The sequence below is a fragment of the Chelonoidis abingdonii genome, chromosome 23 (genome assembly GCF_003597395.2).
Source record: "Chelonoidis abingdonii isolate Lonesome George chromosome 23, CheloAbing_2.0, whole genome shotgun sequence".
Classification (NCBI taxonomy): domain Eukaryota; kingdom Metazoa; phylum Chordata; order Testudines; family Testudinidae; genus Chelonoidis; species Chelonoidis abingdonii.
Window position 1 is genome coordinate 7,729,227 of NC_133791.1, and position 24,719 is coordinate 7,753,945.

General features: G+C 46.4%; 1 protein-coding gene across 2 annotated transcripts in view; it reads right to left on the reverse strand.

The window, feature by feature from the left end:
• The window catches only part of PUSL1 (pseudouridine synthase like 1), a 63,571-nt gene that overhangs the window by 22,958 nt on the left and 15,894 nt on the right, over nt 1-24,719 (reverse strand). For both annotated transcript variants that reach the window (XM_032780005.2, XM_075060412.1), the window contains exons 3-5: nt 22,220-22,407; nt 7,887-8,036; nt 5,064-5,237 (exon numbers count right to left, since the gene is read on the reverse strand). In XM_032780005.2, coding sequence (XP_032635896.1) covers nt 5,064-5,237; nt 7,887-8,036; nt 22,220-22,407 — 512 coding nt within the window. The remainder of the gene's footprint in view (nt 1-5,063; nt 5,238-7,886; nt 8,037-22,219; nt 22,408-24,719) is intronic.

Genomic DNA, 24,719 nt, shown 5'->3' on the forward strand with positions numbered 1-24,719 from the left:
GGAAAACTGAGGGCCTGGCCACCCATTATGTGACACTAAGTATCTGGACACTTGCATTCAGTTCTTGGCATTGGCATTGTTTTGCTGCATAGAATCATAGAAGATTAGGGTTGGAAGAGAACTCAGGAGGTCATCTAGTCCAATCCCCTGCTCAAAGCAGGACCAACACCAACTAAATCATTCCAGCCAGGGCTTTGTCATGATCCTGGGCAAGTTACTTCCCCATCTCTGCCTCAGTTTTCCCATCTGTAAAACAGGACTCAAAGGTGCTCAAGCCCAGGACCTATCTGATCTCTGAATTTTAGTTTTTGTTTTTTTCTAAAAGAAGAATGTAAAAAAAGTGCATTTTTGATCAGGACTAGGCTGAAATCTTGCCGCATACTGTTAGGGTCAAGGGTTGGAATTGCCTGTGAAATCTGACTTCCTAAATTGACACAGCAAGTGGCATCTCTGATGGCAAAGTCAAATAGGACTTCAGGATGAAACCAATAGCAGTCTGTAGAAGTTGCTCTAAAAACCTATGGAGCTGAATGGAAAATTAGATTCTTTCTGAAAATGTTCTGAGCTTCTTATAGAATTTTATAGCAGGGATATAACTTAGAGAATTCTATCAGATGACTCAAACAGAGAAAGAATTTAACAGAGAACCAGATTCTATCAGACTTTTCCATAAGGGGGAACTTTCTTCTTCTTGTTAATATCACACACAATTCTGCTTCCAAGCAAAACTCTGGGCTGGCTTTTCACTTGGCAGAACCCAGCACCTCACAATGAATAATACATGTTCAGTGAGAAACAGGTGATGGAAAATCACTCCCAAGGAAGCAGCAATGGGGCTAAGTTCCTGAACATGGCTGTAGCATTCAAGAGTGCTTTGTGCTGATGGGACATTAACCTAACTTCCACGGTTGCCAGGCAACACGGAGTTTGATGGAGGGAGCTGTTTTAACAGCTGCCCTTTTACACAGACAAGTGGTCAATTCAGAAGCTCGGTTTTCGTGTGCAGGGGAAGAAAGAAGCAGGAAGAAAAGCTGCATTATTTGACTAAAAGATCATGGTTTATCATTCTCTGTATCCCACCCTCTCGAGTAAAAAAAAACAAAACACCCCAAACCTCTTAGATTAGTCTTAAAACCTATTTGTATGCTGTTAGTGAAATCTCAAGCCTCTCTTTGCAAGCCGATTTCCTGCTGCTACTTCAGTAAAGAAATGAACCTGTCGCAGCTACACTGGCTGTCAGTCACAGGTTTGGGAAAAGTGCATACCCAGTTTCAAAAGTGACAACTGGCTCACCGTGGGAACATCTGATGGATTAATTATAACCAGGAGACTAAGACAAAGGATAAACAAAGCCAGAATTGTATTTATTTCCTACATCAGAAAAATAATGGTTTGGTTTAACAAGATTTTAATAATTAAGGCTGGGATTTTAAAAGCCATCTATGAGAATTAATCATCCAAATCCCACTGAAATCATGCACCTTTGAAAGCCCCAGGTCTGCATGCTCAGTAAATAATTAAATAAACCATTACATCGCTGTAAAAATGACACTATAAAACAGCCGCCTTTGTGCATCACCAGAACACAGCAGAAATGCTCCTCCAACAACCAGTGTGATGCCATTGATTCAGCTTCAAGGCTCTCTCAAGTTGCTTGGCACAAATTTATGAAGCAAGATAAACTAGAAAATGCACATTTCCTTTCCAAACAATTTAAATCAACAGCATTCTATTAAAATCGAACACTCAAAACCAAGCTGGACCATGTTAAAAATTCACAAATTGACAGATGAGCGATGAGAGAAAGATCTGCCAAATCCACTGCTTTCCCCAGTAGTACTCTCCTTATCAGGCTATTTTCCTGAAGCTGGGCTCAGTGCAGGAAGATTTCATTCAAAGAGCAACTGATGGGTTTCAAGAAACAGTGCTGGTATTAAAATGGGCCTGTCTACATTTACGATACTGGCACTGGAGTAGCTACACTGCTGCAGTCACTCCGTTGCAAACCCTACTCTAGACATGCTGCACTGATGAAAAGCAGGACATATGCCACTGTGACCATTTACTGGAGTTGGGTGTACTCATACAGAAGGGTCTAAATCACACTTCTCTTTCCCTGATGCGTCTGATCACTTCGGTTACCCAATTCCAGATTCCCCAGGCTCCACACATCCCATAAACACCTCCACATAACTTCACAATGGACAGGCAGGTGGCTTTGGATGGATTGGGCCAGTAAAGATTTGCAATGTTGGCCCGCTCCTTTGGTTGCTGGACTCTGAGCAATTTATTATTGAATAGTCAGATGGGAGAGGGAGCTCCCCTTCTTGCCCCATCACCACCTCTCCTTGGCTCCTTTTACCTGCCTTCTACTCTTTCCCCCAGCTCCTCCCTCCACCCTGGGGCAGACTGCAGGCCTGTTGGTTGAGGCGAGCCTGCAAACATCCCAGCAGAGACATGCAGAGAAGCCAGGCTGCACAAGCTGGATAAATGTGAGGCAACGCTGGCTAGTGAATAGAGAGGAAACTCCAAGTCAGCCGTTCCCAAGTTCCAGTCCCACCTCTGCCTACCTCCCCCTGGGTTTACCCCAGGCCAAAACCCTGGACATTCTCACCTCCCAGCTGGGGCGCTGAGGGGATTGATTAGCTACTGCGACAAAGCCCTCCTTCAAGGCTAAGCATTACTAGCGACACAGAGCCGTGGGGTTCTTTAAGGAAGAGAGCTCCGGTATCGTCAGGAGGACATGCCTTTAACGGGAAGGTGACCTGACTCTCCACAGGGCCAACCGCTCTGCCAATGACACCTCCTTGCCACTTCCCCCTCGGCAGAATGCAGCAGGGTAGGGGACACAGGTCGGGGGGGGGGGGGGGGCGCGCAGATACAAAGAGGAGTTTTAACTTCAGCTCTGTCCAGCCCTGATGGAGGAAGGCTCTTTATCTCCAGCAATGACAGCCAATGAGTGACAAGGAGGCTGCCCCGCACAAGAGGCCAGCTATCCCAGCAGTCTCCCCCACCCCCTTGCCATCAACCTCCAGGAACTACCTGGAAAGGCAGCTTATTCAGCTGCCCAGTGAGTGTGATGGCCAAGGATAAGATCAAGTAGGTGCAGATTTACTACCAAGATCCTGCCTAGTTCAGATAACATACGTGTGTATTCTCCCCCCAGCGGCTGAGCTCTATAAACACTGATTTCTTTGGGGGGGGGGGGGGTGTCTCTCCAACATGACTCACCATTTCTCTTCATTTAAAGGACCATCATGACGACAGCTTTGTTCTGGACATGCACCCCAGAATAATTGACTTTTCACTTATCCTAACAAGCCAGGCGATGCCTACCCAGTGACCTGCTGTTCAGATCAGTGTGTGTTTATAAAAAAAAAAAACAAAAAAAAACCAACCAACACCTCTTGCACTTCTCTGGCATATTAACTCACGATGAATCCTGTACCCCTTTGCAAATTAAATAGAGGGGAATCCCTTCTTCCTCTCAATGAAATGCAGTTGCCTCTAGAGTGGAATGCATTAGCTAACAGTGCATCACAGGCTTGGAGAGGACAGGAGGCACGCTTTACCCGACTGAGCCGCTCCCAGAGCTGGGCGTTGATGGAGGTAGAATTTAAAGATTTAAACAAACAGATCAGGACAACAAGGACTAGAATTCCTACTTTGGGATAAACATGCCAGGGAATGTTTAATGAACACAAAAGTGGTCACGGACGCTGTCTTACACTCAACCCTGGAGTCTGGCAGTTCAGCGCCATGGTAGCAAGAGAGATGCAAACACCAACCCAGGAACACACTGTTTCTCCTCCCCGAGTCTCTCATGTATGGATCATACCCAGCTCCACCTGGCTTAGAGTGTCTGACCCAGGTGGGACAGCTACAGTCATTGCTCTTTTGCTATCCTATGAACATGGATGCAAACAAATCTCCTTTTCCGTCTCTTTTCAAGGCAGTTTAAGGCGTCTATTTTTTAAAACATGGTTTATGGAACAAACACCAAATCTCTAGGTGCTCTATAGCTAGGACATCAGCACCTGGCTGACCCTTCCCAGTGGCCTAAAACAGATCACCCTGCCAGCGAACCTGCTATGCTCCTACTGTGCTACCATGCCTACAAGGATCACCACAAAGCTGAGAGATGGCACAGGCCTCCCCCTTTAACTACTTCGCTTGCAAGCTGCAAGGCTGGACAGCTGGCAATGGAGGAGGGCTTACACGCTGCAGCAATGTCTGCAACTGACACTACACAGGATCAAGTCCCTTCTTTTGCTCCACAGAACTTTGGCCAAAGTCGGAGATGACAAAATCTGCATGTAACACTTGGAGAATCACAGACAGTTTTGTCTCAAGTGCACCATTCTAAACCTATGAGTGAGATGGAGTTGGTGGGGGAAGAGGGGAGAGGGCTGGACACACATGCAATATGGCTAATTCACTAAATACTTAATGCAAGCAAGACTAATGCAGAAGTAACAACAATCCAGCACAGCTTTCGGAGGCCACAAGGAATGGGCAGAGTGCTCCAGTTTCAAATCCTGCCCTTAATGAGTGATACATCACTGACCAGAAAGGAGAGGTTTTTAAGATGGCTTTGAGCCTTAAAAACTGAAGCCGATCCCCTGTAAGCAGGCGTTCTCCACCTTCTCAGCTGTACAGCAAGGAGAAGTTAGGGAAATGCTCCACCCGGTGAGAACAACGCACGTTCTTCCACTAGCAGAGCACAGGATGCAAAGAGCCAGGGTCACGTTAACTTTGATGGCTCCCAGAAATGTGGCATTTGATACTGACCAGGGAGGACAGGAATGACATAACATGCCACTGCATCTGCCTGATCTACACTCCATGGTGGGACAGGCAGCCAGTGGGTCTATTCAGCTTGCTCAGCCATGGGCTGCTGCTTTCAGTCCCCTTCATGTCCAGTCTTAGGCTGCTGGCGAGGGGAGAGAACAGTGGGCTATTGGCAAGCTACAGTTCATGGTCATCTCAGCAGAAGCAGTGGCCAGCCAAGGTGTATGATCAACGAAGCGCCTGACAGGGCTGAGGGCCATGTGGGTTCTTACCTGTATTCATAGTGATGCGACATGAAGCCGGAAGAAGGTCGGATGTCTGCCTGGGCCAGGGTTTTAATGGGAGATTTGAAAGGTTTTTCAGAGCTGACTGAGCGGAAGGTGCTGAAGTCATGGGTGCCTAGGAGGGAATCCGCTGCTTCCTGCATGGCAGGCACATTCAAATGGCTGGAACAAAATGGAGAGAAAACCATCAGCGCAAGGAGGAAGGTTGTAGGGTGAGTCTGGAAGCACGGGAAGGTACTGCACAATAATGTCTTTGTGGGGGTTACAGAGAATAAATTTCCAAGAAGGGCCCAAGGCCAAGCTCCAGATTCAGACACTCTAGAAAAAAACTGGGAGTGGCAAGTAAAGGATGGGGAATTCCCATATTGCAAATGGCCCCATACCTTATAATGGCCCGAACCAAAAAACATGGTGCCAAACACCCCTGAAGTTTGGGGGTGTTCCAAACCCCAACCCAGAAGTGAATTCTGTTCACCTCTAAGGGCCTATTACTGCAAAGGTTTACACAAGGCAGTAGCTATCAAAGAACTTCTAGATCTCTCATGACTGCAGGATCTGAACACCTCCATTGAAGTTACTGCCCTGAAAAAATACAAACCAAAAATTCTCTCTGGAGAATGAGGTTCTTATAAATTAAAATGGAAATTGGTGGAGAAATTCACAACACAAGGACAATTATCTAAACCATGCATTTGGAATAGCCTGCTACAACCAAGCCAACCAGAAGGTGCTACTGACTGGAGATGGAAGAGGAACTGATAGGTAACAGCACAAGCTTAAGGCATTGCAAATTCTCAGTGAGAAGAGAGTGTAAAGGGCAAAAAGTAAAGTGAACATTTCTAATTGCCATTCAGATTTAATAATCCAAAGTGTTTAAAGAGGGTAGGATTTTTTTTAAGGTTTTTTTGTGGCAAAAAAATGGTGGGTTTGTTTTGGAGAGTTTGAAAATGGAAATCACCAAAGGAAATGTCCATTTTTGCTTAGATGTTTTTTTGGGGGGAAGGGGTTGTCAGCAAAACCACAAAAATGATGTGGTTTTTGGCTGAACATTTTCAGGTTTTCAACAAAAGCCCCAAAACTTTTGAAGAAAAAAAACTTCAAAACTTTTTTCCATTTTTGTGGAAATTTTTCACAGGAACAAAACAAAACAAAAAGCATTTTCCAACTAGCTCTAAAGGTGATACTGGGAATACAGAAAGGAATCTGGTTAGGAAATTTTAAACTGACAGTGTCCCTTTAATATATATTTATGCATTTAGGGCTGATGCTGCTTTCCATTGGAATCAGTGGGAATTTTCTCTCTGGATTTTGTTAGAGTAAGGATCAATCCAATTAGTAAGTTGCCTCCCACTCACAGTTTGTTACAGTCTGTCTTTACCCATTGTGTGGTATTGTCCTTTGAGAAAATTAACTGCAACATCTGGGCTAAATTAAATGTCATTTCACAAAGCTTGAGATTAGGGTTTATTGTGTGCGCGCAACATATAATTTTGCAGTTTTAAGCTGATTTTTCCCCTCCCTAGCCCACAAAAAAGAATCCACATATTTAACATTGGGACAATATAATTTTGATTTTTCTGCTGGGACTATCTGGGATTGTTATGCTGGTTTTATAAGAATACATGTAATGAAAAATGTCAAGTTATTCCATTAGTGGTGATAAAACTATTGCAACTGACTTTGAAGTTATAAAACTGTTTTATAATGTGATTGAAAACAACCCCAAAAAACCCCAATATTCTTGAATGTGTATTTATTAGAGCATATGCCAGTAAAAAAAAATGAGGATAGCTTGACATTTTATTCTTTAACTCACAATTTATAATATCTTAAAGCTTGAAACCAACATCTTGTTTCTTTACTAAAATGTTTGTATCCTCCATTGCAGGTACGCTGTTATATTACTAAATGGTTGTTTCATAGGTACCAATTTGCAATAACTGGTTTGCTATTTCAAGATTGTTTATGAGCACTGGGTTACGCAGAGTGGTTTGTTTCTGTAGGGTTGCATATGAATGATTGGCGCCTGCGTTCATTCATTATTTGAATACACGGTATTGTAGAATGTGATCAGGGAGAAGAATTATATGGATTTGCAAACAGAGGCAAGAAAAAAAAATATTGAGCTGTCAGTCTTGACTGGACTGTAAAGCGCAGAGTATCCTTAACTTTAAAATCTGCAAGGTAATGGGTTTCTGCACATTTGTTTCTTGTTGGATAATTGCACCCTAGACTGTCAGAATTAACTTGCTGTACAGAAAAGAGTCTCCATTTTAGATGTTTCTCACTCTCTACAGAGGATGCAAAAAGTATGCTCCAGTGTGAGTTTCTGGCTTGGCAGCGCAGAGAACGTCAATCACAGATGCAGTCCTTTGTGAGTCAGTCACTGGAGATATGCTATTAGCTATAAGCAAGCGAAGCCACTGCAGTTACTCCAGATCTCACTGAGGAAAGAACTGACAGCCAGATTCACAGCGGCAGTAAGCCAATGTGGTTCCAGTGACGTCATTCGATAAAGCTGACTTACACCAGCTGGGGATCTGGTCTCACACCTGGAAATTAAGGGCTTGTCTACACAGGAACACTCAGGAAAGTGAATCCAAATTAACTAAAGGTGTGAATTTAAAGTGTATTAGTTAAACCACATTAAACCCATTACCATATGAAATTATTCAGAATTAAAGTGGACTTAATTTCACTTAGTTTAACTCACTTTGAAACTTAAAAACAAACAAACAGAAAAATATCTTCATAATCCAATAAGGGGGATTTTCCTGAAGAGTTCTGTTAATCAAACAAACTTAAACTTACTCTCCCTTGGGAGCCCAGCACAGATCCCTTTCAAAGACCGGTATTTGGGAATGGTGAAAGCAGCCTGTCACCAGCCGATAAATGTAGGTTCTGGATAGTGCAGAGAAGCGTGAGTGGAAGTTATCGGACACCCGATAGGCACTCAGAATGCTGTTCGGAAAGAAGAGTTGAGATCTTCATTAATCCACTGGTTTAAACCTGGTCACCACCTGGATTGGAGACCTCCAGAATTAAACACACAGACTTCTCTAGAAAGCGTCTCTGATGATTCCCTAGTTACCACTCATCCCTTTTGAGCTGACAAACCAACTCTCCAGCATGGAGCTTGTGGTCACGGTAGATTTGTGTTGACTAGAATAGAAAGGGAGACCGTATGCTTCAACTCAGCCGGCTGGCACTTGGTAACGCCTACACACCCTGACTACCCACCCTTGAGTTTCAGACTGTGTTAGCTATCATTTCTAGCATACCTTTAAGTCCCAGACAAGGGTAAGCCTGGGGCACTGTAGGTGGGATCTTTAGAACGAGACAAAACAGGTTCTGACCCCTTGCAGTTATTAACTTTTTTTGCAAGAATAGGGAGATAACCTTGATGTCCTGACCTAGGTTCCAATCTGCCACCCTTAATTCTCTTTCCATTTCACCTGAAGGTTGTATCTTAAACTAATGTGTTTCTGAGCACTGCCGAACAGCTGCTCCATTCTGCCTACGCAGTAGATGTGGAATGCACATTTTTGGACATCTAAATATGCATATAGATAAGTATTCACTCTCTCACGCGCGCACACATCACTTAAGGGGGAAGTTTTGCATGAGTAAGACGAGCAGGAGTTTGCTCACAGTTTGCAGAAATGCTGTGGGGATAGCATGCACTACACAAATATAAGATATTATATTACGCTACATTATGGCCATCATCAACCACAACGGGGCCACTACCTCTTCAGTGGCTGGTGCAAATGTCAAGGGAAGCATAGTGGTGTTCTTTGGTGTGGTTTTTTTTTTTTTTGGAAGACGTCACTGTATACTTACCAGTTTCTTTGGTATCCCTAGCATGTTACATAAACATAGAACATCATGATTAACTCTGTTGCTACTGATGTGGATTTAAAAATTAAATCTTTCTGCACCTTCCCGCATTGCAACTCCCATCATGATAGCTAGATCACATGAATGATGGCAAGAGAGCCATGCTCTCCCCCACCAGGTCCCTTCACAGCAGAGCTCTGCAACAAATGAATAAATCTGAGAGTCAATGAGTTTCACCCCAGATTGATCACATCAGCACTAACTTTCATGCTAAGATTATAGAAACGAGGTGAATCCTAAGTAACGATAGCTGTGTGGAAGCTGGCCAGACTGCTACCAATCAGTTGGGAATCGGGAAATCCACTGTGGGGGTGGCTGTGATGCAAGTGTGCAGGGCCATTAAATCACCTCCTGCGATGAAGGACTGTGACTGGGCAATATGCAGGACATAATAGATAGTTTTGCAGCAATGGGGTTGCCTAACTGCAGTGGGGCGATAGATGGCACACACAGCCCTATTTTGGGCCCAGATGACCTGGTGATGGAGTATACCAACAGAAAGAGCTACTTATGGTATTGCAAGCGCTGGGGGGGGGGGGAGGCGGGGAAATCACTGGGGTCATTTCACTGACATCAGCACAGGCTGGCCAAGGAAAGTACAGTTACAATCATAACTTTCTCACTTTCCCTTCCGAGTCAGAGAGCAGGATGGCAGCCCGGGGACGGGTAGTGGTCGGGTGACACTGGGTATCAGTACAAGCACATAGGGCTGTTGTTCTGAATACTGGTAGTGTTTTCCAAAGGCAGTGGTGATTGTAGCTGATCTCACTCCTGTGGGTAACTGAGGCTGCAAGGGAGCAGCCCCTAAATGCATCTGGCTGCAGAGTGGGTCTATATGTTGCTAGCCTGAATGCTGCAATGGTGCCTGCTGAAGTAATTGCTGAGCGTCGTGGCAAAGTGTCCTACCACGGGGAAAGAAACAAGGCAGCCCTCCCAAGAAACCTTCGGCAGAGGATTGCAGATTACCTCCAGGTCTAAAGATCTCTATGGAGGATTCACGTGACATCCCAGTGTACATAAACCAACTGTTCCACAGAGCCCCCTCTGCCTAGCTGTACAGGGGAATGAGAAGCAGATAGCAACTGGCCCCGTGTTGGTTATTTCACGATCTATTCTAGCCTGATTAAAAAGGCAGTGCGTGAGCAGATGTGCCTCTGTGATATTGAAGCAAATGGAGTACTTACCAGAGCTTCCCTCCCCTGCATCAGGCTCACCAGAGCTAGACTGCTGGGACTGGCTAGACTGCTCAGGAGTCAAAAAGAGATCCTAGCTCCTCACGCCACCGGATTTCCCGGTCACCTGTCCCCCATCCACCTCCGCCTCCACTTCTTCGTCCAGCAAGTTGTCCTTAGAGTTCATTCTGGTGGGCCAGTGACTCTAGCCCCCTTCCCCCTCCCCCCAAAAGTATCCATGGGGCTCTTGACTGTGCAGGTGGGGTTGCTGCCGAGGATGGCGTGCAGCTCCTTGTAGAAGTGGCATGTCTGCGACTCCGCACCCAAGCAACTATTTGCCTCCCTGGCCTTCTGGTATGACTCCCTCAGCTCCTTGATTTTTATGCAGCATTGCTGTGCGTCCCTGTTGTAGCCCTTCTCGTCCTCCACCAACTTCCTATAACTAGAGCACAGCTGTGACTGCACAGCTTCCCCTCCACGCAGACCCAGGAGATCCACCTCCTCTGGTGTACTCCAGGCAGGAGTGCGTTTGAGCCGGTGTGGTCAGCTGGGCAGTTGTTATGTTAGCCCTTCAAACTGAGCAAACAGGAAGAACCATTTCAAAAGTTCCCAGCGCGTTAAAAGGGGAGGGGTGTACACCTGTGTACCTGGCTGCAGGACAGCGGAGTTCAAAACGGTTACCAGAGCAGTCACAATGGGACATCTCCTGAAGGCCACTTAGGGTGACATGAGCAAAGCAGTATCTACACCAACACTGTCACCTTAAAGACATCGCCCTAAGCACCACGCCTCTTACTGAGGTGATTTTGTTAGGTCAGCGTAGTGTGCAAATTAAAGCGCCGGGAGGAGTATCGTACCAGAGACACCTCCAAGCTAGGTCAATGTAAGCTGCCTTACATCAACCTAACTCTGTAGTGCAGAGACTGGGGCTCAATGGCTTAGGGAGACTCAGCGCATGATGTTGCATCCCTGACCATCTTGGCTAACAGTCGTCGATGGACCTAACCTCCATGAGCTTATCTAGTTCTTTTACGAATCCAGTTTTACTTTTGGCCTTCACAGTATCCCCTGGCAAGGAGTTCCACAGGTTGCCTGCACTGTGAAGAAGAAATACTTCCTTTTGTTTGTTTTAAACCTGCCGCCTACTAATTTCTTTGGGTGACCCCTGGTTCATGTGTTATGTGAAGGGGTAAACAGCACTTCTCTGGGGGCTCTAACGAGTTCATTCCCATGCTTACAGTCAGGCACGAGCTCGAGCCCTTCCTGAATCGGGGCCCTAAGGAGGAAGGTCCTTCCAGTCATGACCTGGATACCCAAGGAGCACACTCCTGACTAGATCTTTCCAAAGGCTGTTACGCAGCTCATTGCAGCAGATGGAGACAGGAGGAAACTAGGTCACTCCCCCGCCCCCCCAAAGACAGACACGACTTTGCCGCAGTCGGGTGGAAATGCAGGGAGCACGTTGCTGCTTCTTAGACTGATTCTGCAGCCAGGAAAACAAGCACATGGGCTGCATTTAAGAGACCTCCAGGAAATCACAAGCTCTTGTGTATTGAAAGGAAGGGCGCTAGGACAAAGTTGTCCCCGGTGCATCTCCATGGACTTCAGAGCTGTTACATCGGGGAGGAACTTGCCAGTTTCCTACGCTTCCTTGTTTTCTATTTTAATCCAGGTAGAGGAGCAACTGCCTGCCTCTGTGAGAAGCTGCCATGGCGGCCATCAGATGGGGCCACCTTGGTTTAAAACAGAAGGGGGGCCACAGATTATAGCAGGGGGGAAAAGCAGGGATACAGCTCCTCCTCCTCTCTCTGGCTTTGGGAGCAGTTCCCATGCCCGTTAGCTCCCCGACTTCTTTCAATCTATTTAAGCCACTGGAGGCAAGAGGTGATGTCAGAGCGTTTCCCGCAAAGGATCCGTTGCCTTGGAACACAATTCCCCGGCTTGCTCCAGCAAAGCACAGATTTGTTTTCCTGCAAGGCAAGGCCGAAGGATATTGCCCCACCAGCTTTCGGAAGAGGCTGAAGTCATTATCCTCTTCTGGCAGGTGTGACTCTCTAAGGTGGGCCGCCCCTCTGTGGAATGCAGGGGGCCTCGCTGTGCCAGGCACCCTTTGCATTACGTATGGGGTGCTCTGAACCTGGCATCTGAGGAGCAATGAGATCAATGACCACTAGAAAACCCGGTGCCCACCAAGAGCAAATGTTTGAGCAACCAACTTATTTACAAATATTGTTCTTGTGCCCTGGGGACTTCTGCCAGCTGGAGGCCTGTAGAGCCTCTCCCTGATCTCCATAGAGCAGATGAGAAAGGGGGAAGAATAGTAGAGCTGCAGGACTCAATGCAGTTTTCTGGTAACAAGCCTCATCTGACTCCAGTACCATAATTAAATGGTCCATTTATTTCCCCCCCGCCCCACACACACACACACACACACACACACACACACACAAAGTGTGTGGTTCCCCTGGAGCTTTCCTTGTCAATGCTCATATGCTTATTAGGAAATAATCACCCTTGTATGCACTCCAACAGAACAACTCTTTCAGAGAAGAAATATATTTATGCTCACATAATTCTTCTGTGTACACATTATTTCCCACCTCGCACACTCAGTGTAATGAGTGCTACAGTCCTTTCCAGAAGGTGGTCCTCTAGGCCTCCCTGCTTGCTTCATTTCAGTCACTCCTAAGAGCCTATTTCGGCAGCACGGCCTGCAGAAATCATGCTAGGCACTGACAAAGTCGGGATTTCCAAAGGAATTTGGGTCCCTTGGTTACCGAGGCTGGGACTTCTTCAACGATAGAAAAGATGGGAACCGTCAAAACACGTGTACATCTTGTAAGCACAATCAATCAGTCATAGACCTGTAACCCATCTCCCTTCCTCCCCTCCCATCCTTCCAGCTGCGAGTTGTCTCCTCTCTACCGACTGTTGTTCAGATTGGGACTAGAGCTGGTTTGAGCTGGAGGAGGATGAATTTGTTTTTTCCCAAAAATATTCCAAAATTTCCGAACGTTTCAAGTGAGCCCGTCTCAGAAACCTGCTTTGGATGTGCCGTCTATGATGCACCGAGCAAACTTGTGATTGACATGCAACACCCCACCGTTATTGCTTATGCCTCTGACCCTGCAAAGGGAACTATACACCCACTCGGGAGCCCCGTTGAAGGGACTCTACGCAGGAGGTTGTCAGCGCAGGATCAGCTCTGGGCCCAGTGTCTGGCGATGTTTGCCGGATTCAGCGCTTAGTCATGATCGTTTCAGGCTAAAACTGCATGGTAAGAGAACGCCACCTACTGACAGAAACTGAACAATGACTATTTAGCTGGATTACCGTAGCACCACAGAAAATCACCCCATTGTGCAAGGTGCTGTACAAACACAGAACAAAAGAACAGATGGGGGAGCACAAGGAAACAATGAGGCATTACTGGGCTGTGGTTTCCACACTCCAGCAGCCTAACCATTGTCAAGTTGTTTGGAGGCACCCAGGCAGAGAAGAGTTCTGAAAGTGATAATGGGGAGTGGGGGAAGAGGAGCGTTGGCAGATGTTTATGGGACGCTCCTCCCACACGGGGGGAGGGGGGGCAAATCCACTGACCAAGTTTTGCCAAGAGTAATTGGTGATCGGTAGCATCTCAGTTCGTGGGGGGCCCACTTGAGATACCACTCTGATTTTCAGAGGGCAGGTGCTCAGCGTTGTCTGAAAACCAGACCCCTTTAACCTATCTCAAGTGGATGGTAACAAAAACAAAAAACAAAAAACACACCACTCATTACTGTGAAACCCTTGGCTGTGTTCTCCTGCGCTCTGATTCAGAGAGGTACTACCTTCCACTGGGGATACGGAGAAAGCGAAAGCGATTCTTAAAGATCCAGACAGAATCTGTCTGGAAGCAGTATTTTATTAGCAGGTCCTGCGACGACCCCGGGGGGAACCAAATACTTGGCTTCCTTCGCTTTCATCTGACACTAATGTTTATTTTGCTATGTCTGTCATTAATCTGGAAGCAAATAATAAGCAAACACAGAACTGAAACCAGAAACAAAAGGAATACAAGTCAATTTTCCTGCCATCATTCCATCACTCTGACAAAACACCAGCAAATATATGGCGGGAGCCATCCTACAGTGACTGGGGAGACAAGATGTCTTTACCAGATCTCCATCTATGCGATACATACTGGATCTGCGTGGGCGAGAGCCTTTAAAATGTGCTTTGCAGCCCTTAAGTAATGCAAGACTGAGTCAAGACGTGGCAGTTGCTAAGGGACTGCAACCAGACTAGCTTTTGGGGAATAACAGGATCATTAGGCATGTAAAATCCCTTTAAAGCAGATAATGTGCAAGGTACCACTGCCATAGGGATAGGAGCCACAGAATACAAACACGATAATGCCCTTAGATCCTTTGAGGTTTTGCACAGGGGGCGCACAAGACTGGTGCACTCCAGTGCATGGGTTAGCCGAGACTTTGGGCAGGAGAGTTGGGGGGCAGGGGAGAATGTAGGCAGAAAATTGGCCTATGCTAGTTCATCATTGTGATGAGTGCTTAGCCACCCACTCTCTACTTAGGCCTGACTGCTGCTGCCAGGCTGGAACAGCTTGGGGGTCCTTGCACCAAGATGGGATGGGGTCTCCCACCCTCTCCCTGCAGCACCTGTGCCAGCTGGGCTCAGCCCCAGCGTTGTTCATTTGCTTCAGAACTTTGGGTCGACTCTTTAGCAACAAAACACCAGACTGGACGTTCTGGGGAAGAAACCGATGTTAAGACCAGTCTGACCTGAACAGCACAGGCCAGAGACCATCATCAAGTGATACTTGCATCCAACCCAATAACGAGACCTCAGATTGGTTCCCTGCTCTCCCCAGAACTCCCACCACACAATGCGAGGACACACACTGTTGAGTCCTGTGATTTGCAGGCGGAGTAACCGCTGACTCATTCTCTAGCATGCAGCAACATGCTTGGATAGAGGGTGGGTTTCAAACTCTTCTGCGATAGGTTAGGAATTCTTCCAGCATGTCTCCAGCTCTAGAGCGTGGGTTTTGGTGGAGCATCATCTGCTGCAGCCAGTTTTGCGGAGGGGGAAAGATCAGATGAGAGATTAGACCCACCACACGGCATATGGGAGAGCTATATAGGAGGATATTACTGCTGATAATGCAGCCAGCCAGCCAGGAATCTTGTTTCCCTTCCAAACGCTATCGACAATAATATGCTCTCACAAAGCCCCCACCCCCACCCCCACCCCCTTCCCCGATCTCAACCACATGAAAGTGCTCAGTTTTCTGTTCAGCATTAGGAGGGAATTTTTTTCAGCAGAGTAATATTTACAGAGGGAGAGTGGCGGTTGCTGAGTCCGCTCCGGCTCATGCCTGTCACCAATTCCTTAATATAAAGCAGATGGACGGTTTTGAAAAGTACAGCCAGGGGAAGTAGGAGGAAGCAGCAGCAACCCAAATTCCTCTAAACCCGAACCCTCTAACCGATCAGAGCGATACAATCGCTGGTTAAAGACCAAATAAAGTTGATTCCCCATCCCACAGGTCAGTCATTACAAACTGTACCAGACCAACAGACTATGCAGAGAGAGAAAAGCTTATCCCTTTCTTGGGATACGACTGCCAGCTTTTCACTGGATGCTCTCTAGCCGGGATCTTCTGTCTAATGCCAATCTCAGCACACAAGACCACTAGCTTCTTCATAGGTTGGAAGGAATAAAACTCTGAGCTTCCATCACGATCACCAAAACCAGCCTCTCCTCTCCATCCAAAGGCCAGCACAGAAATCTAGAGACATGCTGTAGATCAAATCTCTAGTTCATCATGTTTATTACCAGAGCATCAATAAACCCCTTGGGAGGAAAATCAATCAACAGTTTGAGATGTATTGAGCATGAAGTAGAGTTTGCCTCATAAAAAGGTTTGGCAGCGAGATTGCTATCTGGCTTTCAAAGGCCTTGTAGTAGAAATGGAAGATCTATCCCTTAGGCTTGGAACAGTGTTTGAACCTTAAACATCCAATGCTAGAAGTGTTGCCCCCTACTGCTTGAGCTAAAGGAATAACTCCACTAGCTTGCAACTGTAGTAGGCTGTTAACCCCTTCAGCAGACCAGTCACTAGAGGGAGACAAAGGCCCACACTTTCTTAATGTGTGTTAGACATTGGATAAATGGTTGTTCTGAATGGTGTCATTCTTCCTCAGTGCTGAACCAATACCCAAGCATGGCCATAGAGATCACTGTGTCAGATCATTCAAAGGAAATTGAAAGCCTGACCATTCATGGTCATTAAAAATGTCACAGTACTGAAAAAAAGAAAAAAAAAAAAAAAAAAAAAAAAAAAAAGCATTCTGGCCAAATTCCATCTCAAGGAATTACATTCTGCTTCCCTAAATCCTCACTACAGTTTCACAGAGGTATTGTGTTCTTTACTTCCTACCCCATAATGTTGTGCTGTTAAACACAATGTTCCACCCCAGAGGTAGATGCATTTCTACTATGGTGAAGTAATATCTATACATCCTTTCCTCCCCGCCCCTGAGATGTTGTGGAAAGGGTGTTCAGATCTCAAGGTTTTACAGACGTGTGAAGTACTGCGGTAAAATTCTGTGAGAGCTTTTGGGTTTCCTTTAGTTAATAGTGGTGGTTATAGTAGCATAACTTCTGGCAGTCTGCTGGACTGAAAACCAATTCTTTCACCCTGCTGCCTTCACGCAACAACTGGAGATGTTCTCAGAAACTCCATGCCTCCCAATTCAATTAACATATCAGCATCCTACATCTCATCACTCCCAGAGCTCTTATTTAGAGCACGTGAGGCCAAATTTCACCCTCTGATGCATACAAGGAATTGTCATCGATTTCCAACATATATATACACACCAGAAGCATTTTTTGGTCCCCAACTCCACTTCTTGATGCTTATCTCATTAGTCACTAAAGCAAAATGCTCTTCTTACGTGTTCTTTCCCCCCAGTAATGATTAGCCATCAAACCAGACTAAATTGACAATGTCCTTGTGATTATACATACCATGATTTAAAAACCTTTACCTCCACCTCCCCTCCCAATTCGCTAGTTAGAGTCACAGGGGGAAACACATCACTACAGGCTATTTCCTTATTGAATTCAGTCCTTCACCCACCCACCATGATGCATGCACTTACTGAGTTAGAACTGGACAACTGCCAACACCAAATTTGTTTTGCTAGAAAGAAAAATTGCCTGGAATTTTGCAAACAAATTCAGAAGAGACACTTTGCAATTCTGGAGCACCAAGCAAACATTACTGAAGCCTAAAACCACCCTCAATGAAGCCAACAGGAATAATTTGACATGGGGAAATGGAGGCATGGGGAAGTTAAGTGACTTGCCCAAGTCACAAGGAGTCAGTGGCAGAGCCAGGAATAGGATGCACAAATTATTGGGTTCAACACAGGACGAAGTAGATGAAATTCTGTGATCCGTGATCGACAAGAAGTCAGACTAAATGGTCTAATGGTCCCTTCTGGCCTTCGTAGCTGCGAGTTCAGACTTCCAAACCACTGCTCCAACCACTAGACACACAGGCAAGAAATAAAATATGAGGCCTCCACGTTTATACCCTCATTCCTACTGTCAGGGTGATCAGAAGTTTTTTGCCTTCCAAACCGTGTTAAGTTCTGAGACTAAAAATATAACACCAATTTCTATTTTATGGCCATGTTTAACCAAAAAGAATCATCTGAAAACAAATCCTCTCCGAGCTCTCAATACAGATGCATAGGCCATTTTCTACGTGTGTTGTACAAGGTGAAAGCTATCGAGGGACAGTTCCCCACAGATGTTAAACATGTAACTTCAGCTGGCTTGTGAAATACCGGCTTCAGGCGCTGGCCACATGGTAACCACGGCCGTTACCAATCCATCTGGCTGAGGGCTTAAACAAGTGAAATTACAATGATGCATTTGCTGTTTGCAGTGCAGATGAGACCTATACAGGGGCCAGGCGGGTGGAGTCAAACTTGATCTTATTGCTCCTTTTTACTTTGCACCGTAACCGTCAATGAACTCAAGTTCATTTTTGCTTTGCTGTGTGTCAGATACCAAAAAACCCCAAACCTCAAAATCACCACCACCAGGATTCTTTCCTGTATTTAAAGAGGGGTATCTGGATGTGGTGGCTTACATTTGTCAACGCTGGTTTATTATTGTAGGGTTGCCTCTCAGTGCTGGGCTGCACAACCTGGTTGGTTATTGTAGGGTTGCCTCTGAATGGTGAGATGGTGGCACTGATTTTTATTTTTAAATCATCACCACAGAAGCATTTGCTTTAAGGGAACTTAATGGACTTTGCAAACTAATAAGAAACTAAGTTTTCTGCACTTCGAGACATCATCAACTTGAAACAAAAAATCACAGTCCCCTCTGAAAAACTTGTTTAGTGTAATCCAAAGTGTAAATATTTAGGTACAAATGAGATCAGAAACTCTCTTTTGGCCAGTTTGTTTACTCTGCATTTGCCAGCATTTTGCAGCCAGCTTCATCCCTTCCCGGGGGCCAGTTGGGCTCCCTGTCCCAAGCCCCAGCACAGAGACATTATTCACATGCCCCTTGGTGGGTGAACTCCCTTTCCCAGGCACCATGCGAGGGCATCTCCAAGGAACAGCAGCAGCAAAGCGAACACTGAAGAGAGAAAAGGAAGATGCATGGCTGAGGGGGTGGAGTAGGGGCAGGAGTATTTCCAGTGAGATTTCTCCTCAGCCTGCCCTGAAGACCCTTCTAAACATCAGTAAGGGAGAAATAATCCCTCAGGAAATTAGTCAATTAAAAATAAATTGAAGTTGATTGTCCCTTTAACAACAACAACAACACCGTGTCCCTCTGCATCTGCTCTGTCCATGGAACCCAAATTCCAAGGACTGTACTTAATCATTCCCATATAGATACCATGGTACTTGTTCAGACATAAGAGTACACAGCTGGCTCGGAGACAGCTGCTGCAGATGCTGCTCCATTTATTCACTCAGTCAAGAGCCTTCAGACAAAAGGCCCCACTGTATTTAAATGCAACGGAGCCTGGTCATCCGGCTCCGGAAAGGGTGCAATAAGCCAGAGCAGGGATTGATCCTGAGAGGTGCTGAGCACCTGAATTCCAAGACGGTTGCCCTCAGAGCTGCAGACACTCGGGTCCAGACCCTGGGAAAGCTTTCACTGTGCGTGGGTAGGACCCTGGCCACCATGGCAGCAAGCGTGGATTCACAAGTGATGACCATAGCTGAATTTAGGAGAGCGGAGGACAGCTCCCAACCAAGAGGCACAGCAGGGAGGTCTCCCATGCTGACCCTTGTCATCCAGGGCTGTCACCACGCCTGTCCTGTGCGCCTGCTCACTGTCAAACGCTGCCACGGATAGCGCTCTGGCGATTGTGCCGAAGAGAACAAGAGCAGAGAGAACGCTGGGGTCCCGGCCACTCAGCGAACCCTCCACCTTGTTCCGCCTGGCCACACACTGAGGGGTCTCCCGGAACATGCCTGGGGACCAGCAGCTCGGCCTAACTCTGGCTGGATCCTGACTCAGTTCATGGACCCGAGCACATCACAAAGAGCCTAAGTATATTCGGCGTTTAATTCCCACTGAAACCAATGGACGTCCAGCACTGAACTGGCTTTGGCGCTTCTCAAAACCCCAGCAGATGTCTATCCACATCTTTAGGCACCTAAACACCTCTGACAATGGGCATAATTTTCAGAGTTGCTGAGCACCCACCACACCAGTTAAAGCTTGAGAGCGCTTTTGGGGGTGGGGGAGGAAATCAGGACCTTTAAAACAAGCTTCCTAATCTGTCTCACCATTCACCTCCGCTGTGATAAAAAATGGCTGCCTATTTGGGGTGCTGCAGAAATGGGCTAGGCTAGGGGTGTCCTGTGCTTTAGGGGCGACTGTATTGCCACTAAGGCTGGCTCAGCACCCTCACAAAGGCCATGACCCTGTGTGGTATTTTATACCCTGATTTTGGGATTCTCCCAAAGAGGACAGGACACACAGAGAGGAGAAATCAAAGCGACATTAAAAGAAAAAAACAAACAAAAAAAAAAACACAAAACCCCTCAACAAACGACCACCCACGCAAAAATCTCTCAGAGCCGGCACAATTTATAGCCAGGGTTGGCGCTGTCCCCTAGTGCTGGATAACTGGATTCTCTATCCTGCAATGCCGAGATCAGAGGCAACAGTGATGTCAGCCCCCAAATCCCAGGCCTTGCTGTGTCGGCATTTGGGGCGGGCCCTGCTATACAAAGAGGAGATTAGGATTTAAAGCAAACAGGGGCGCTGGGGGGCAGAGGGGAAGAGGTGCTTTACAATAATGTTGCTATGCTTAACAACAATCCTTTCACAGGGTGCGTTGCAGATTTATTTTTTGTCCTAAGCCCGTTGGCCTCTGGCAGGAAAGTATTTGCCTCCGTAAGCGTCCCTTTGTTTAATTTCACGCCACCAGACAGCAGGCGGGTTGTGGCAACATGTGATGGAGCAGGCCACCTTCCTCATAAGCATCATGAATGGGCATCTTACATCAAGGATCTATCATTTAGGTCTCAGGCACTGACCCAAACTACCTGCTTTCCTTAATGCCAATTTGGATTGTAAAGCACTTACAAAGATTATTATTTATGGCAGCGCCTATGGACCAGGCGAGATGGGGTGATAGGTGCTGTACTAACAAAGAGATCATCCCAGCCCCAAAAGAGTTTACAGTCGAAATAGACAAGACAGATAGTGGGTATGGCATAGAGCTAGAGCACACAAGCAAAGTGATGGTTTGCAAACAGCATGTTGGTGCCACAATTTGGGAGGGTTTTTTGGTTGTTTTTCACAAAGCATTCAAAACAATAAAAAAAAGATAGATGTAAACATCACTCTTAGAGTTCACTCAATAATCACTGAAATGCATCCACCTCTGAGGAGGAACATATTACTATTAACAGCTCACGGTAACAGCACACAACAGTTTAAGAAGAAAATAGAAGAACATTAAATTCACCCAACCGTTTAGAAACACAGAAAATATACATACAATATAGCTTATTAATTGCTTATACAACAAATGCAACTTCCCAACAAAAGCTTTTGGTTTATCATATTTTTCCCAGCAGCAAGGTCTGTGGGAGCAGGTGTTTCGACCTGGGTTTTGTCCAAACTAAGCTGATTTTGTGATTTTAAGAGAACTCGTAATAAATTGCAGAGGGGCCGGGGGAATGAGAGAAAACGTCAGACATTCTAGTCTAGTCTGTGTAGATCCTTGTATCGTGCTCATCGCTGCAGTTACATGCTCCTTTGTCTAGTTATTACCAATTTGGTATTAGCTCAGAAGGATTGTGTAGCTGCATCACTGAGCACAGCATCCTAGTTTATTACAAAAATAATAAGTCAAAAATCCCCAGTTTAACTTCTCTTAACCAGGTCAAGTGGCAGACTAGATCGGGTTGAGAATGGATGAGGCTGACCTCATTGGAGTGGAGAGGGTCTGGTTGGTGCTAGCTCCCTCTGAGCAACTGCAAATCCTGTTTATTTGCTCTGCGGTCTTTGCATAGTTGGAAGCAATCTTACTGAAAGCTGGTTAGATGGAAAAAGAAATGCTTTTATGAGGAGCTAAATTCAACGACATGAGCAAACTGCAGCTTTCTGTGAAGCATCGTCGCATCATGATTGGTTGACCTTGCCCTGCATGCAGCAACTACAGCAGCCGGATCCCCTCAGGGTCTCCCTCATTTCAAGCCTTAGAGGGTTCTCCACAAAGTACCATTATTGTGATATGGTGAGACTGCCCTACCGACAAACAGCACTGTGGGGGGGGGNCATCAGAGATAGAGATGGCCTCTGTGCATGTTGTCCATCTCTTAAAACCTGGCAAGCCAGGCATAATATAAACTGTCTAACTGACAGAAAAAAACTGGGAAGTGGGGAGGGGGGGAGGGCCGGGAGGGGAGCTTGCAGAGATATTTAAGACAGTTCTGTTGCTAAACACGGGGGAGTTCGTCGCAGTTTTGCCAACAATTGCAGAGAAAGATTGCACCCCTCCACCAAACTCACCGGATTGGTTCGGGTTTCAAGTGGTAATTGAGGGCGGAGACAATAACGCTTGCAGGGAAAGGCGGCTTCCCGACAGCTCTCTGGACATCCAGGTGAGCGGAGTTGCAGAGGGCATGGACGCCAGTGTCCGTTCGGCTGGAGACGTAGAACTTGATGGGAGTGACAGGTCTGAGATTCTGTGCTGCCCGCTGCAATCCAACAGAAGGGACAGTGAGGAAGGGATTTGCAAGGAGGCATTAAGACACAACACTGTGTTCTTCGGCTCTCCCATGTGCCTTCTCCTGCACCACGGCAATCAACAGGAGCAGAAGTGAGGCATCTTTATAGGCCTGGTCCCACTGAAGCGATCTGACCTTTGCTCTGGTAGAGCATCAATCGTACACATTTAATGTGAGCATGTGCAGCAAACGGAACTTCCTGCATCTGTTCAGCTGCTTCTTCCTCTGAAACTTCTTTTATATAGTTATACACCAGGGGAAAGAGCACTCCCCACTCCAAGCCCTCTACACGTTCACCATGACTCAATGCTAAGTACTGGCCTCTGACCGTTTGAGCAGGAACAAGACCAGCCAGCTCTGTCACTGGCAAATATTTAATACTGTTTTCCTGGTTCTCATCAAGGGATCCATTCTGCAAGAGGCTGGGGTCCATCAGCTTCCAAGGACAGCTACAGGAGTCCAATTCAGAGGCCTCAGCCCCTTGCAGAAAGCAGACCAGTGGGTGCTTTTGTTTTCTTGTTGGCCTCAAGGAAACAATACCCAATTTTCAAACACGACAGGGTGATTTTGGGGGCCCAGTTCGAGACACTGATTTTCAGACAGTACGACGCGTTTGCCCTCTGAGAATGAGGCCCCTTTAAAAGGCACCTTAGGCTGGACACCCAAAGATGGAGGCACTCAAAATCCCTAATCACCGCTGTAGATGCAGGCCATTGCTTTTCATACAATTGTCATCAGGGAAGAAGGAATCACATACAAACAGATGTTAGTCACAATGCCTAATGCACGACTGGAAGGTGCCCAGACACTGTGGTGACAAGGATGGTATAAAAACCTAGACAGAACAGAAGATAGAAGAGGAGGTTGCCTGGTTGTTTTGTAAAGGTTGGTCCTGCTTTGAGCAGGGGGTTGGGACTAGACGACCTCTTGAGGTCTCTTTCAACCCTGATATTCTACGATTCTAAGGTGATTTCCCCTTTAGAGTGAGCCAGATTCTAAATCCAGTTTCCCACCAAGATATGGCTGTCTTAGATTTTCCCTAGCCCTGGTCACTCTTCCCACAATGCCATATGGAGTATGATTGGCTGAGCAGAGATGGCATTTAGCAGAGTGGCAGGTCAGGTGGGCAAATCCATCCCCCTTCTCACTGACTGTTACAAACTGAGGCAAGACAACCGTTTGCATTTTAAGTCATAGCTTAGACATGATATTTAGTCAACGTGCCCAGCGTTTAAGTGCAAACCAGCAGCTTATCCTGTGATTGGCGAGTAACTGGATTTACATCCTGTTCTCATTTGCGGACCCCTAAAACATTTTGAATGGAGGTGCAGACCCCTTCGGAAATCTTAGACAGTCTGTCGACCATCAGGGGTCTGCAGACCAGAGGGTGAAAACCACTGGTTGCCCTAGGCTTCCTTACAATGCTATTGATCTTAGCCTGACTCTATGCACACACCCCTAAAAGAGTATGGAAGCCACTCACTCAAGAGACATCAGCAGCACCGAGGGACCGATCCAGCACTCCTGCAGTTTTGCTACCAGACTTAGCATAGTGGTTCTTAAACTTTTGCACTGGTGACCCCTTTCACATAGCAAGCCTCTGAGTGTGACCCCCCCTAATAAATTAAAAATGCTTTTTTATACGTTTAATACCATTATAAATGCTGGAGGCAAAGCAGGATTTGGGGTGGAGGCTGACAGCTCGCGACCTCCCATGTAATAACCTCATGACCCCCTGAGGGGTCCCGACACCCAGTTTGAGAATCCCTGCTTTAGCAGCTGCAGGGTTCACCCCTTCGTTTTCAGTGCAGACCCCAGCTGAATAAAACATCTCAAGCCAAAGGGAGCAATAGGCTTCCATCAGTTCTTAAGATCAGAGGAGAGGCCAGCAGATGAGACCAACAGTAACACAGCACCTAGCTCACGCATTTCCTTAGTCTCAGGAATAAACGCTAACGCCCAAGGGTCACTTCCCCATTAATGCACACGTGTAGCGTTGGAGCTGATACAAGGACACACATGCAGGGATATGAGTGACGGGATAAACCGTACGGACTCAAGTCACACCCTTCAAGTCATTGGTCACGTTTGTTACTATAACACAGAATCAGGCTGCTCCCGTTTAAAAGTACTGCCTCTCTTTCCTAGTGAGAGCCAGCTTAGCACTGATGCGATGTCCTGCTAACGTGACTGGCACGTTAGTCACAGCAAGACTAAAATGAAAATGACTATGGGCAATACATTATTTATAGAGAGAGGGGACTGTATTTTACTAGTGCCCC